Source organism: Sinocyclocheilus grahami, unplaced genomic scaffold, assembly GCF_001515645.1.
Source record: "Sinocyclocheilus grahami isolate Dianchi unplaced genomic scaffold, SAMN03320097.WGS_v1.1 scaffold562.1, whole genome shotgun sequence".
NCBI classification, from domain to species: Eukaryota; Metazoa; Chordata; class Actinopteri; order Cypriniformes; family Cyprinidae; genus Sinocyclocheilus; species Sinocyclocheilus grahami.
This window is the reverse complement of record NW_015505741.1, coordinates 413699-429044: the sequence shown is the minus strand read 5'-3', so window position 1 is coordinate 429044 and position 15346 is coordinate 413699. Positions and strand designations below refer to the sequence as shown.

At 37.5% G+C, this 15346-nt stretch overlaps 2 protein-coding genes across 2 annotated transcripts in view; both read right to left on the bottom strand.

Moving 5' to 3' along the window:
* The window catches only part of rasef2 (RAS and EF-hand domain containing 2), a 13912-nt gene extending 3297 nt beyond the window's left edge, over positions 1–10615 (bottom strand). Inside the window, exons 1-13 of the mRNA XM_016239325.1 lie at positions 10136–10615; positions 9320–9472; positions 8288–8375; positions 7685–7780; positions 7520–7600; positions 6174–6289; positions 5954–6022; positions 5762–5843; positions 5554–5624; positions 5249–5426; positions 5063–5164; positions 4707–4851; positions 4335–4416 (exon numbers count right to left, since the gene is read on the bottom strand). Of these exons, the coding sequence (XP_016094811.1) occupies positions 4335–4416; positions 4707–4851; positions 5063–5164; positions 5249–5426; positions 5554–5624; positions 5762–5843; positions 5954–6022; positions 6174–6289; positions 7520–7600; positions 7685–7780; positions 8288–8375; positions 9320–9472; positions 10136–10446 (1574 nt within the window). The 5' untranslated portion in view covers positions 10447–10615. The remainder of the gene's footprint in view (positions 1–4334; positions 4417–4706; positions 4852–5062; positions 5165–5248; positions 5427–5553; positions 5625–5761; positions 5844–5953; positions 6023–6173; positions 6290–7519; positions 7601–7684; positions 7781–8287; positions 8376–9319; positions 9473–10135) is intronic.
* A 2608-nt stretch (positions 10616–13223) lies between these two features.
* Positions 13224–15346, bottom strand: part of LOC107556264 (semaphorin-4B-like) — a 67537-nt gene continuing 65414 nt past the window's right edge. The window contains exon 15 of the mRNA XM_016239334.1: positions 13224–15197. Coding sequence (XP_016094820.1) covers positions 14434–15197 — 764 coding nt within the window. The 3' untranslated portion in view covers positions 13224–14433. The remainder of the gene's footprint in view (positions 15198–15346) is intronic.

Sequence of the window (15346 nt, the reverse complement as noted above, 5' to 3'; positions counted from 1 at the left end):
ATTCATTTTTCATAATGTTTAGTGAAATTATTTGGTAGTCTGCAGGTGGGATGGGGATTCGGGAAAGGGGAGCTCGAACCAGTTACATATCAAGTAACAAACATACTAAAGAACCCAAAATATATTTACCCCCGGTTTCACAGACAAGGCTTAAGCCTAGTTCTAGACAAATGTAAATCTGAGCTGTTTCAACTGAAAGAAACTTGCACCGACTGATCTTAAAAAATGTCAGTGCTTTGATTCGTCTTAAGATGCACACCAGTAATGCTTTTTTCTAAGGCATGTTTATAAAAATTACTTAAATGTCCTAATTGAACTACGGCCTAATCCTGGCTTAGGCTAAGCCCTATATATGAAACCGGGCCATAATGTTTAACCCTACACCTGCATGCTTGCTAATATTCCATTGTGTGCATAAACAGCAAATGTGCTTACAGTAAATGCACCAGAGTCAGAAGTCTGTAGAAACATGGAACATGTGGTACATCAACTACACTGAAAACTAAATATTTATTTAACAGGACTCAAGACAGTCCTGGCTGTCTACACTACGGTTCAAAAGTTTGATGTCGTAATGATTTTTTTATTATTTCTTATATAGGCTCACATAGGCTGTACATTTGTTCAAAAATAGGAGTAAAACTTTTTTTATATAGTTTTTTCTTTTTAAATATACTATAAAATGTCATTTATTCCTGTGATGGTAAGGCTGTATTCTCAGCAGCCATTTCTCCAGTAATCATTGTCACATGATCTTTCAGAAATCATTCTAATATGCTAATTTGGTGCTCAAGAAACATTTATCATCAATGTTGAAAACAGTCGTGCTGCTTTATATTTTTTTGTGGAAACCATGATACATTTGCTGAATATGAAGCTCAAAAGAACAGCATTCATTTGAAAGAAAAAAAAAAAAGTCTCATCAATGTAATGCATCCTTGCAGAAAAAAATATTAATCTTAAAGAGCAGGTCATATGGTATTTTAAAGTGTCCTAATATTGTGTTGGAGTCTCCTACAACAGGTTTAAATGCATGTAAGGTCAGAAAACATTGTAATTTTCTCAGAATATACATTTAATATTGGAGTCATTTGCCAATGATTTCGAAACGATTCGTTCCAAGCAAGCTCGGAGCAAACCCCTCCCTTCCATAAGCCTACACTGCTCTGATTGGTCAGCTGGCCAAGCCTGCTGTGATTGGCACAGAGAGGAGTCCTTGAGCAAGATAGCGAGCACTACCATTGACAAAGCACCTTTACATAAAACAATATAGTGCTCCAATCAGTTCTTATAATAATGACAAAATACAAAAACACTTATACAAGCGAATCGCGACAACAGCTAAAGTTTAGCTGCTAAACTGTGAACACTTAAAACCATAATGGTGGATACGTTAGCCGAGTGCTAACGTGACTAACTGCTGAAACGATACAGTTTATAAACCAAAATATGTCTACTGTAATGTTTGAAGATCGACAGACTAAAGACGCTCTGTCAACTTAATCAGAACAGCTTTATCACAGGCGCACCAGCCTAACTAACTCGCTCGTCTCTCCCGCATTAACCCTATAGCTGCCGGTGCAGCAAAATAAACAGCAATTTCATAATGATTATAAAGTGTGCGCTACACTACATTCTTTATTATTAAACGAATTAGAACAACGTCAGTCTACATTAATCGACACATTCTTAGGAAATAGTGGGTTCACAGCGAATTATCAGAACTACTTCAGTAAAACAGTAATATCGTGCTTTCTGGAAACCTAAAGCTGCAGTAGGTATACATCACATATTAGCACAAAAACTTTATTTTGAGCACTCAATTGAAAATGTACACATAATGTATCAATCGTACTTACAGGTTGTGGTTCGGAGAGCTTATTGGTCCAAATAAAGAAGATTAGAAGCCAATGAATATAAAAGGCAAGCTTAGAGAAGCAGTCCTGGGTAAAATGACATGCAAAAGGTTTGAATTGTATTTCTGTGGTATCCTTGAACACAGCGTCTTCTCAACATGTAAACACACTAACTAGCAAAGTGTTTGTGGGCAGGTCAGACTCTGTTCGTATTTCGCGGGCAGGCGGTATTATGCAAATGTGTTACCCAGTGACGTATACTGGTAACAGGCAAAAGATTCGACAATAGGACAACTCGTTAAGGCGATTCAGAATCGACTCTCTCTTTTGAGAGACAATATCTTTATTTATCATGCACTTTTTCGATTAACAACTTTGCAGATTGTTTTCATTTAAGGTTAGCTAGGTTATAAACTGCAAAAGAGATATTTTTCAAAAACCCATATGACCTGCTCTTTTAAAAAACAAAACAAAAAAAAACTCTTACTCTAAATTGTGAACGGCGACCATTTTCTATAAAAGCAAAGTATAATAATCACTAATGAAGATTAAAATGTAACTTAACATCCATAATTAAGAATTTTAACCAAGCATGTCTACACTTGATTCCCAAATCGCACACATACTGTACCTTTCCTGTCCAGCAGTGTCCCAGATCTGAAGGTTTGTTTTCTCTCCATCTACAAGCATCTTCTTGATTTGAAAATCAACACCTGTAAGAATGAAAAAAAACGAGTTTAGATTTCTTGTATGAAGCCATCTGATAATAAAGGCTTTTTAATTTACAAGAGTGCCATGGTCATTCTGAAGTTTTCTTTGATGACCTGTAAGAATCTATTTGGATTCTCAATACTTATACTGTATTCATAGCACATTCAAAAATGACACCATCTTCTCACCAAGAGTGGTTTGTATATCTCCTCTAAATTCGTTGAGACTCAACCGTAGTAAAAAGCTGGATTTTCCCGACCCAGCATCCCCAGCCAACACCAAACGGTACACTGGAGCAAGATCTTCAGTGTCATACAAGTCTTCTTCAGTTTTCTATAGAGAACAGTTGTAAAGAGGCAGTCTATCACAGTGGTTCTCGACCTTTCTGACTTCAAGACCATCCACTTTTCCAGTTGTTTGTCATTAACCTCATGACTGAAAAACTGAGACAAGTCTTTCCTATTTTCTCACACTAATTTGGCATTTATAGTTTCTAGAATACCTACTGATAAAAAAATAAATAAAGTACTGTAGCAAGAACTACCTTGACAGGAAAAGCAGACAACCGCCGCCGAAGTGAGGAGGATATTGAGCCAACTGTGCTACGAGCTACAGATCCCACAGCTTCAGACTTCAGCTCTGACACCTGAGACATTAGTTATTTAACCCAGCAATGAATTATACAGATACAACTGCAAAGTGTGAAAATGAGTGAAAGCTGAAGACTTACCTCCTCACAGGCGCACAGGCGCACCAGCCTAACTAACTCGCTCGTCTCTCCCGCATTAACCCTATAGCTGCCGGTGCAGCAAACAATTTCATAACTACATTCTTTATTATTAAACGAATTAGAACAACGTCAGTCTACATTAATCGACACATTCTTAGGAAATAGTGGGTTCACAGCGAATTATCAGAACTACTTCAGTAAAACAGTAATATCGTGCTTTCTGGAAACCTAAAGCTGCAGTAGGTATACATCACATATTAGCACAAAAACTTTATTTTGAGCACTCAATTGAAAATGTACACATAATGTATCAATCGTACTTACAGGTTGTGGTTCGGAGAGCTTATTGGTCCAAATAAAGAAGATTAGAAGCCAATGAATATAAAAGGCAAGCTTAGAGAAGCAGTCCTGGGTAAAATGACATGCAAAAGGTTTGAATTGTATTTCTGTGGTATCCTTGAACACAGCGTCTTCTCAACATGTAAACACACTAACTAGCAAAGTGTTTGTGGGCAGGTCAGACTCTGTTCGTATTTCGCGGGCAGGCGGTATTATGCAAATGTGTTACCCAGTGACGTATACTGGTAACAGGCAAAAGATTCGACAATAGGACAACTCGTTAAGGCGATTCAGAATCGACTCTCTCTTTTGAGAGACAATATCTTTATTTATCATGCACTTTTTCGATTAACAACTTTGCAGATTGTTTTCATTTAAGGTTAGCTAGGTTATAAACTGCAAGAGAGATATTTTTCAAAAACCCATATGACCTGCTCTTTAAAAAAAAAAAAAAAAAAAAAAAAAAAAAAAAAAAAAAAAAACCCTAAATTTTGAACGGGGCCCCTTTTTTTAAAAAAAAAAAAAAAAAAAAAAAAAAAAAAAAAAAAAAGTACTCTAAATTGTGAACGGCGACCATTTTCTATAAAAGCAAAGTATAATAATCACTAATGAAGATTAAAATGTAACTTAACATCCATAATTAAGAATTTTAACCAAGCAGGTCTACACTTGATTCCCAAATCGCACACATACTGTACCTTTCCTGTCCAGCAGTGTCCCAGATCTGAAGGTTTGTTTTCTCTCCATCTACAAGCATCTTCTTGATTTGAAAATCAACACCTGTAAGAATGAAAAAAAACGAGTTTAGATTTCTTGTATGAAGCCATCTGATAATAAAGGCTTTTTACCATCTACAAGCATCTTCTTGATTTGAAAATCAACACCTGTAAAAAAAAAAAAAAAAGAGTTTAGATTTCTTGTATGAAGCCATCTGATAATAAAGGCTTTTTCATTTACAAGAGTGCCATGGTCATTCTGAAGTTTTCTTTGATGACCTGTAAGAATCTATTTGGATTCTCAATACTTATACTGTATTCATAGCACATTCAAAAATGACACCATCTTCTCACCAAGAGTGGTTTGTATATCTCCTCTAAATTCGTTGAGACTCAACCGTAGTAAAAAGCTGGATTTTCCCGACCCAGCATCCCCAGCCAACACCAAACGGTACACTGGAGCAAGATCTTCAGTGTCATACAAGTCTTCTTCAGTTTTCTATAGAGAACAGTTGTAAAGAGGCAGTCTATCACAGTGGTTCTCGACCTTTCTGACTTCAAGACCATCCACTTTTCCAGTTGTTTGTCATTAACCTCATGACTGAAAAACTGAGACAAGTCTTTCCTATTTTCTCACACTAATTTGGCATTTATAGTTTCTAGAATACCTACTGATAAAAAAATAAATAAAGTACTGTAGCAAGAACTACCTTGACAGGAAAAGCAGACAACCGCCGCCGAAGTGAGGAGGATATTGAGCCAACTGTGCTACGAGCTACAGATCCCACAGCTTCAGACTTCAGCTCTGACACCTGAGACATTAGTTATTTAACCCAGCAATGAATTATACAGATACAACTGCAAAGTGTGAAAATGAGTGAAAGCTGAAGACTTACCTCCAACTCAGATGGAATACAAGAGTAACTATGATGCACAGTCTCCACTGAATTATGGCTGCCGTCACTGTCTGTGTCTGACATCGGCTCATCGTCTGTCTGAACGGAGACGCCACTATCCAAATACTTATCAGCCCAGCACTTCACCAGGGCCATCGTGTCCTCTTCATTAGTAAAACTTAAAGTTAAACAAGACTATAATATAAAGGCCTAAACAAGAAATAATCTTGAAAGTTTTCCCTGTATTTTTTCTGTCAAGATACAGCTGCAACAAATATAGAGTAAACAATAAAGGATATAATTACCCACTCCGATTCATTGTACTCTGTCGAATTGGTTTCATCTTTCTAGGAGGAACTTCATTTTTTGGTGAGAGCTACAGAAGAGCAAACATCTTAATGAGAGTTGTTATTGTGTACAATAAACGACTTCCAGAAACAATGGTGTATTTCTGTATGCTGGAAATCCAAATATTTGATCATGGCTGCAATGAATGCAGTTCTAACTAGTTACCTGTCTTTTTGAAGAGCCATTATCCTGGCTCAGTGCAGAGCGTAACCCATCATTGCTGTCATACAACGTTTTGTTCATTTCCCTGATGTGAAGGAGAGAAGTCATATTGTAGAAGTAAGCTAGAAGATCCATTTCTTCATTAGAATATTGTGATTCATTTGACTCCCAAAGAGAACGACTGAATTGCCTTACTGGAGGAATTCTATTTGGCTGGAATAAGACTGGTACTCCATCACCATCTTCTTAAGGTCATCACTTTCTCTGAGAAGAAAAAGAAATCACATCAAGCACTTTTTCTTAAATCACTTCTTAGGAAACACATTGGAGGAGGCGGTGTTTAAGAACTACTGGCAGCATTCACATTTACGTACACAAACCCATCTTAAATGAATTGAAGCATCAATGTTTTCACCTCTCGTGTTGGAGTTTCTGGTCAGTGAAGGCATTCTGCAACCTGTCCAACTCGACCTGGAGAACAGAGACGTTTATCTGGGCTTTCATAAGAGAACTCCTCAGCTCCTCGTTTTCCTGCAGAGGAACACAAAAGCTAATGAGAGCACAAATATTTCAATTTGTATTTAGTGTTACAATTAGAGGTCTCCACTGGATCGATTTTTCAGTGCCGTTTACGCTGAAAATAAGTTATTTCTTCCTGCTCGCAAAATCCCACAGCTCTATACAGATGTTTCAGTCCCGTTGCAGTATGACTATCTAGCTCCAGTGTCATAGGCTATTTTTTCCCCAATTCCAACACAAACAAGAAGCTTTCCTTTGCGGGCATATGCGGTCAAAAAAAAAAACCCAATACGAATATCCAACCGTGCACCTGTAAACAATTTATTTCTGTTGCACAATGGACATTACATTTTGTATCTTAAGATGGATTTGATTAACTCAAGTCCCACAAGTCATCTTTCTCCAGCTTACATATCAGTATCTTCCCTCCTGCACCCAGCAATTCAAAACTTCACACAGCACTATTGCAGATACCGCGGGAAAGCAGACCTCTAGTATCAGCCCTTATTCTGCCATTACAGACAAAGTGGGGCAAGATGTCAGTGAATAAGCTGTAGTGCAACTAAAAAAAAAAAAAAGTTCATTATTCATCACAACAAAGATTACATTTAAAAAGGACCCTTATTTTTAATGTTTGTTTTACTCCCAAATTCTCCAATGATTGAACTTATGTCGACATGTCTTATCCCGAATATGGGCCACATTGTCACTTGACTACTGAGGTTACGTTTGCACAATGTAAATGTAGCCTCAGTTTTTCACTTTGCAGTTTTGAAAAGATTACAATGTTGTCAAATCGATCCCGGTTCACACAGATCTGTGAAAACTAAAAATACTATGTGACCCTGGATCACTGGTCTTAAGTCGCACGGGTAAATTTGTAGCAATAGCCAAAAATACATTGTATGGGTCAAAATTATAGATTTTTCTTTTATGCCAAAAATCATTAGGATATTAAGATCATGTTCCATGAAGATATTTCGTAAATTTCCTACCATAAATATATTAACTAAATTTTTGATTAGTAATATGCATTGCTAAGAACTTCATTTGGACAGATTTAATAAAATTTTTCATCCACTAAAGTCAGTCATACAATTCTGGTAAACGTTTAGGGGAGCATTTTCGTTTTTTTGATAAATTATCCTTTTAAGCTAAAATTGGCAGTTTACCCAACACTCCCCTTCTGTTCAAATACTTTTGAAGGGCACTGCATGTTGAAAAGGAGTATCCGATTCATACCTGCATCAGATCTCTAATCTGTGCTCTCAATTTGATGGCATCTTCCCTGGTGCTGTTTAATTTAGACTCCTCTTGATATTGCTAAAATTTGAGACAAAGAAAGTTACACAAAAAATAGACAAACCCACATGCAAAGACATTAAAATAATAATGTCGCTCCCTTACCTTTGTGAGCCTTTCTATCGTTGTTTGCAGGTCTGCCAGTTCATTCTCATGCTTGATTTGGAGCATAGCAATGGATTCGTCCAATTTCTTTTGCTCCTGTATGCATGAAACCCAAGAAGAGTGTTTTCCTTATATGCACAGGCTTAATAAAGAGGCATTTACTAGCTCTCATAGAGAAGCCTTTGTGCACACTGAGTCAGGCCGGCTTTCCTGTTAAAAACATGTCACTGGGCTTCAAGAATAAAGGTGAACCACTGAGTACAAAGCTGAACCTGATATCCCTCTTTTCATTTACCAAGACAGAATTACACACAATTACATATATATGAATGCATACATTACACACACACACACACACACACACGCATGCGTTTATGCATGTTAATCTGTCTTGGTGTCAGTGTTATTAAGTACCACTAAAAACAGAAAAATTAAATCATGATATTTAAACAATGTACGTATCTTTGAATATTATCAAGAACGCAGAAAAGTATTGGTTACTTTTGCATTAACCTGCATCCGCATTAATCTTACATTAATACTGAATAAATGTGCCAATTCACACTCATAATCACTGAACATTCAACTTGTCTGACTTCTCACCTCTTCCCTGAGCCTTTCTTCTGTGCGGGACAGTTGCTGCTGCAAGTCCTCCATCTCTGCTAACTGACTGCTGGTCAGTTCCTCTGTCCTGTTCACATCAAAAAGCATAAGGCATAGCTTTTCAGAACCAAACGGCAACTTTAAAGTCTTTTTTTTTATACAGAAAGCAGTTTGAAACCACCGGCCTTGGTCTTAGGATACCCTTTAATGCATCCACATCCAGATCTCAAAAGAAATGTTCCCTGAGGAGCTACTACTGGAGAGATGAAAAACTACTTTAAGCTACACAGTCTTATCGCAATCATCAAGCGGGTGCAGTTGAGCAAACCTCCCTTCCAAAGGGAAGGGAGGAACGAAGGTAGGGCTCTTGAGAAGCAGCAACTGTGTAAGGTGGACCTGAGGTGAAAAACAGCGCTTAACAGCCTTTTACCGCTAAACACACAGTAAAACGCCAGGACTATGTCTTGCTGTGAAAAAGCACTCAAAACTAAATCCACACCTACAGAATCACAAATAAGTTTCGACAAGGAGAATGACGAGCTTAGTAACTCAAGCCTAATTTTCAGTTTCCTCCTTCCTTAGAAATGGTAGCACTTTTCTTTGTTTTAACAATGAAAGCTTTGTAACCTGAATTCTTTAAACTCTTAAAACATTAGAAACACTTCCTGGACAGAAAAAAAAATGATGTCCTCCATAAAATGCAATACATGCAAATTTCACAATTGTTGATTCATTAATCTGATATTGAACATTACAATCGTATCGCACATACTGCCGTATCGTATTAAATTCTATAATGGTCTCAATCCTGAAAATATTCAAGGGGCAGCAAGATGACCAATTTAAAACAAATGAAAATACCCTCTGTTATTAAAATTGCCTTAAAATGCTCTTTCAACGATTTAAAGGTGCATGACATTATATCAGGGTGCAATTATCGCATATCAGCCGGTCATGACAATCTGAAAGAGCCAAACCAGCCATTGTACATAGTGATTCACCACAGCTGAATCCTGGAAATGCTCCTCTCACCTTCGTAGACCGGTCTCGAGTTGTTCAATCTCCATCCTGTGCTCTTTGCTCTCAGCTACAAGAGCCTTGATGAGATCCTCATACTGCTGCAATAACAGCTCATCAGTTGTGGAGTGGATCTGTTCATACAACTCCCTCAATTCATCCCACTGTCTGCAGACACGAAAAAGAAAAGCAGCATTATATATATATATATATATATATATATATATATGTGTGTGTGTGTGTGTGTGTGTGTGTGTGTCTGGATGAAAAAATTAATCCAGTTGTCAAGGCAGATACTTGCATGAATTTGACCAAACTAATTTTTTAAAAAGGTAAAAAATGTTCCATGTAGCTATGTAAAGACTATATAGCTGTATAGACAGACACGCTTACCTAAATATGGACACTACATAGACTCCCGTTTTTTAATATATACAGCTAGTTATAAATACTGTAAACTAAACCTAACATGGCTTTCTGCATTTTTCACTTTAAAAATAAAACACTTTAATAAACAAAAGCAGGTTTTGTCAGATTTAGCTCACTTCTGTGTACAGATTTGTCCCCCCAAAAAACATGTAGGCTAGGCTACACACACAAACACGCAATTTATTTTAAATAGCATATTTCCACATATTTATGAAACTCAGGCCAAATTTAGTAGCCTGACCCTAAGGAAGGGATTAAAAAAAATAACACGATATGATACTTAATAGTTTTAAAACTTCTTTAAAAAAAAAAAAAGATTAAATCTTCTTTTGGCTTCTCGTTTAAATGTAAATGTTTATCAAAATAAATGACTCTGAACTTCACAAGTCAAAATATAGCTACCTTCCCAAATAATAGGCCACATCTCCGTCTAATGTGTTTTCAAACTCATCCCACGCGCTTCTCTGACTTTGCAAACTGTTTCCCAACAAAGCCAAATTGAGGGCTTCGGAAACTCCATGAAAGCTTGACGAGAAGTCGTTAAAGTTAATGTATCCATCTCCGTCCAGATCAAACTTGTTGAATAAAGTCCTGATCTCGTCAGCAGGCACATTAAGCTCTCGGCAAACACTGGTGAAGTCCTCGTATTCGACTCTTCCGGACTTATTCCCATCACACGCTGCAAAAAGTCTCCGAAGGTCAGCTTGGTTCATATTTTCATTGAACGAGGACAAACAAACGGTTATACAAAATACACCCGTGTACAAAGATAACGCTCCGAAAACGTGGAAGTGATAAAAAGACGAAAAGAAAAGAGGAACGCTAAAGGTTCGTGATCTAACAGGTACATCACCAACAGGTGCGCTGAACCTACAGGCAGCTTATTTAGATGAAGGCATGAGTGATTGGATGAGCGCTCATTATCACGCATTGTAACAAGTTGAACTCAAGTTAGTGTGTCATTGGATAGTCACGGAGGTGGGCGTGCTGTGGAAGCAGTGTTGCCAACTAGTTTTCAGGGGAAGTTGCTAAAGGAAGGTCGATTTGTTGCTAAAAGATGCTAAATGACGTTGTGATGTCATTGCGCGATGACGTCATTACGTAATCACGACGCAAAATTGTGTCACCACATCAAATCTCAGCAAAAATACATTTTCTATGTTAATTTAGATTTGCTCGTAAAATAATATAAATGCATAATATAATGTTAAGATATAAATAACTTTTTATATACAACACTGAACACTTTTGAACGATTTAATTTTTGAACGATTACAAGTTTTTTTATTGGCTAGTAAACTAGTAAAACTACACATTCTGAACAATTGTAGTTTTAAGCAGTGTATTAGTAGTCAGTATGCTACACTTTAAGAAAATAAATCACAGGTTTTTACCTGCATTTTAAATTACGCATTGTAGTTTGTGTTTTCGGGTTACAGTACAACGGATAACGGATAATGTCCTGGAAAATTACTTGTACCTTTGCCATTTTTCTAGATATTTTTCTTACAGTGTACTAACTGATCAACAATCACATGTACTAGCTACTAACAAGGTGTATCATAAATGAACAATTATTAACTGTGATGGCCAAGCTGAACTTTCAGCAGCCATTTCTCCAGTCTTCAGTGTAACATGATCCTTCAGAATCTTCTTCTTATTAATAATAATTCATATTTTTTCCTGCTTAATATTTTTGTGGAAATACTTATATAGTACCATTCAAAAGTTTGGCGTTAAGTCTTAAACTAACTCAAGAGTTTACAAGATTTAGTCATAATAGTTCACTTTTAATACTTTTAATAGTTCACACTGTGACACACGCGCACGCAAAGCGGGAAAACTGAGAGGAACCTAATTATTTACATGACCATATCTGAATATGAGCATCGTGTTGATATGTCACCTACTGTTTGTTACTTTATTTAACCTGGAAGAAACAAGAGGATAACCATTGCGGCTAGTGAAATATAAAATATAAAAAAAGGATGACAGTGTCGTTTACCAACAATGGCCACATGATGGCAGCATTGTTACAGTAAAATTAAGAGCGCATGCACTTGAGCAGTCACAATATTATTGTTTTTACTATATATTTCATTACATAAATGCAGTCTTGCATTTATAAGACTCCTTTTAAAAATCTTAATTAGTCCAAACTTTTGTCCAGCAGTGTGTGTGTGTGTGTGTGTAATAGTTCTATGCCACTGCAAGTTTAACAACTGTAATTGACCCAAATAATGTTGCATCAGTACAAACCAGTGGTTTTATTTCTTTTATTTAAAAAAATTAAAATTAAAGTGCTTTTATGTACAATATAATAAAAACAACAAAACAGTAGTGATGTATAATACAAAAAATACATTTCACAACAGTTTTTTTTTCTCTTTACATTGGCAGCAAAATGTACAAATACACCTTTACATTAAAGTTTACAAGACATTAACTTACAATAGGTCAGAGCATCTTGGTGCGCCATTATAAAGAATGTATCTGAGCATTTAAGAGTGTAGCAGACCACTACAGTCCAGTAACTCTTATGTCTGAGTCAGTTCAGCACTGAAATATGTGACTATATATACGTGACTAAATCTACCGCTTGTAGGTAGCAGCTGATGTACAGTGAAGTTTTCACATTGTCTACTCTGTAAAACGGCACGCTAGTGATAATAATCAGACGACGTACTGAAAAACGTAAGCAAATTTGCTTACATTTTAAATTATTTTTGCATGATATTTTGAAAGTGATTTTCAAACAGAGGTCTGAGTATATGTAAAACATTTATATCATTATTACAAATACATTGTTTTTTTTTCTTCTTTTTTGTGCTTTAAATATAGTCGGTAAGTGTTTTGTGTGTGTGAATATATATATATATATTAGGGGACCTCTGTAGATATTAATTCGCACAGTGGAGACATACCCTTGCAGTGGACTGTTGCACAGACTAGCTTAGCGTAAAATTGGCATGTAAAGTCTTAACCACACGGTTTCATTCTATCCGAATGCAAATTCATAATTCGAATTTACAACATGACAATAAATGTCTTTAATCTGAACAAAGTACTCTTTTGAGTCAAGAGAACATAGTTTTTGACAGATCCAAAGAGATCTGAAATGGTTCACTAAATGTTTTTGGCACAACAACCAATTTGAATCAGTAAACAATCTCGAGTCGTTTGGTCATTTCCATTTACTGTATTATGCACTACTTCAAGGTCATCTGAAATTGAAAACTGTCATCATTTACTCACTCTCATACTGTTCCAAACCTGTATGACCTTTTTTTCTTCTGTGGAACACAAATAGATATATTTTGAAGAATGTTTCTGCTGTTTTTGTCCAAGTGGGGTTGAAAACAACACTAGAAGCCATTGACTTTCATTTGACATTTGTAGGGTGAGTAAATTATGACATACTTTTCATTTGTGCATGAACTATCCCTTTAAATCAGTGGTTCTCAAAATGACTTCAAACAATTAAAAATAAGACAAATTAAACATTAAAATAAGTCAAACAAACTAACCATCAAGTTATTTCTATTTCAAATCACCTCTTTTGTCTTTGAAGAACCAGAATTCCAAAACCTTAGACATATGAGAAAGCCTCATTTCATTTTCTAGATTTCTAGACCTGGAAAGGGCGTGTAATTTAATTAAAACTCCATGGGCATTTTTCTATTGAATATGCAGTATTTTATCAGGTAGAAATTGTGAGTAGTAAATAATGGACAGCTGGAAAAGTCATGGGCTCCTCAAATGATCTTGTGGACTATAAGGGGCTTTGGAGTCAAAAAGGTTAAGAACCACTGGTTTAAATGGTCTATCACTGGTAGCAACTGATTTTGGTTGGGGGTATAAGGAACATAGAGATATTCAAATTCCTGCGTCTTCAGAATGTAATTTGTGCCTTAGACATACTCATAGTATTGCTAACATGCCTTCTTTGGAGTTCTCTACACACTGCGGGCTCTTTATATGCCTCAATCTTGCATACTTTATTTAACGTGTGTACCTCTGAGAAGCTGTGTAGAATACTGAGGTCGTGGCATCACTTATTGTTCTAGGACAGCCGTGTGCTGTTTGTTAGCTCTCTACAAGATGCTTCTCCTTTATGTGATTTGCATAGTATGCCTGCTATGTGCTGAGGTCGTGATGATATACTGTGCAAAGGTTTTGCATATATCATCAAAGCTTTTGATGCACCACTACGCCTTATATTGTGTTGAAATGTCAGCTAATCATCTCACTTCAGGCACTATGTTTAGCAGAGACTCTATTGTTGACTAAAGTTTGAATTTTCATCTTCTCGTTCACAGGATGAGCACCTCTACGCGGCAGGGATAAGATGGGAGCATGACAGGTTAGTGAACCCTGAGGGCATCGTATTGCTTTCACACTGATGCCACCAGTCATTTTTGGACGGACCGGGTGGGACGACTAGATCGGCATGCCTCGCAATGCCCACTATTCTTTTTCAATGTGTACTCTAGGCCTTGCGTCCCACTCAGCGTGGCTCTGGGTGCTTCACAGACTTGGCAGTGACTGAGAAATGTGAACAGATCACCAAGACAAAATAAGAGGAGACAAAGTGCAAAATAAAGCCCAGTGATGGTACGTTTCCAGTCATTTTCAGTCTGTCCCTCCCTTGGTGCTGTTCAGTTCAGAGGCCACTTTTTTAACAGTCATCCCAAACAGACTTAAACGATCGAGTCTTTGATCTCCGAGCCCAGTCGCACACGAGGCCGCAGGCAAGTTGGTGAGATCTCAACGTGGCTCTCCTTTAAGTTCAAAGGTCTGTTTTCGGATTCTGAGAAGCTTTTGCTGTTCTCAGGTGAGGAGCATTCGTGGGTGGGAGTGCTGCAGATGTAGTTATCATTGAGCGTCTGGTAGCCCTTGTGGTCAGACACTGAGGGCGGGATGTTGTTGCCATTTAATGGAAGGCTTTCCGTGTGCTTCCCTGGAATTCGCGGTTTCTTCTGTTGCATGTTGGGGCACTCGCCTTCCTTCAGCATGGACTTCATCCTGTCTCGGTTCCTGTATGCCACGAACAGCGACAGGACCACCAGGGAAAACACGAGTAAGGCACACACAACGATCAACTCATTCCAGTACGTTTTAGTTTTTTCCGGCGACCATGTTTCCCCGGGCAGGATAATCGCTTCCCCTTGGGGTACCAACTGCGTTCGGGAACGTCCAGTCAGAGTGGTGCTTTCGTGATCCGCTTTGACACAATAATTGGCCAGAAGTTGTCGGTAGCCACCTTCTTCTGACCAACATTGGTAGATCTCCTCCCTCTCCACTTGGGCTACAACCACCAGCCCACCGTCAGGACTAGGATAGACGAATCGCTCGGCGGTGTGACTGTACTCCCATCGCCTCTCAGCCAAGTTAGATCGCAGCTTGCAGGGAAGAACCGTAAATGTGTTGGCTGGTATTTGTACCACATGGCATGATGGAACACCTGTGGGTTAGATGGTCTTATTAGTTACTAGTAAATCAAACATTTATCTCCCATATTAGCAAACCACCACTCAACCACTTCAATTGCTTAGAGTCTATCAGAGCGCATTGCCGGAGGCACTATGTAAATGCGTTTGGTCATGCCACATG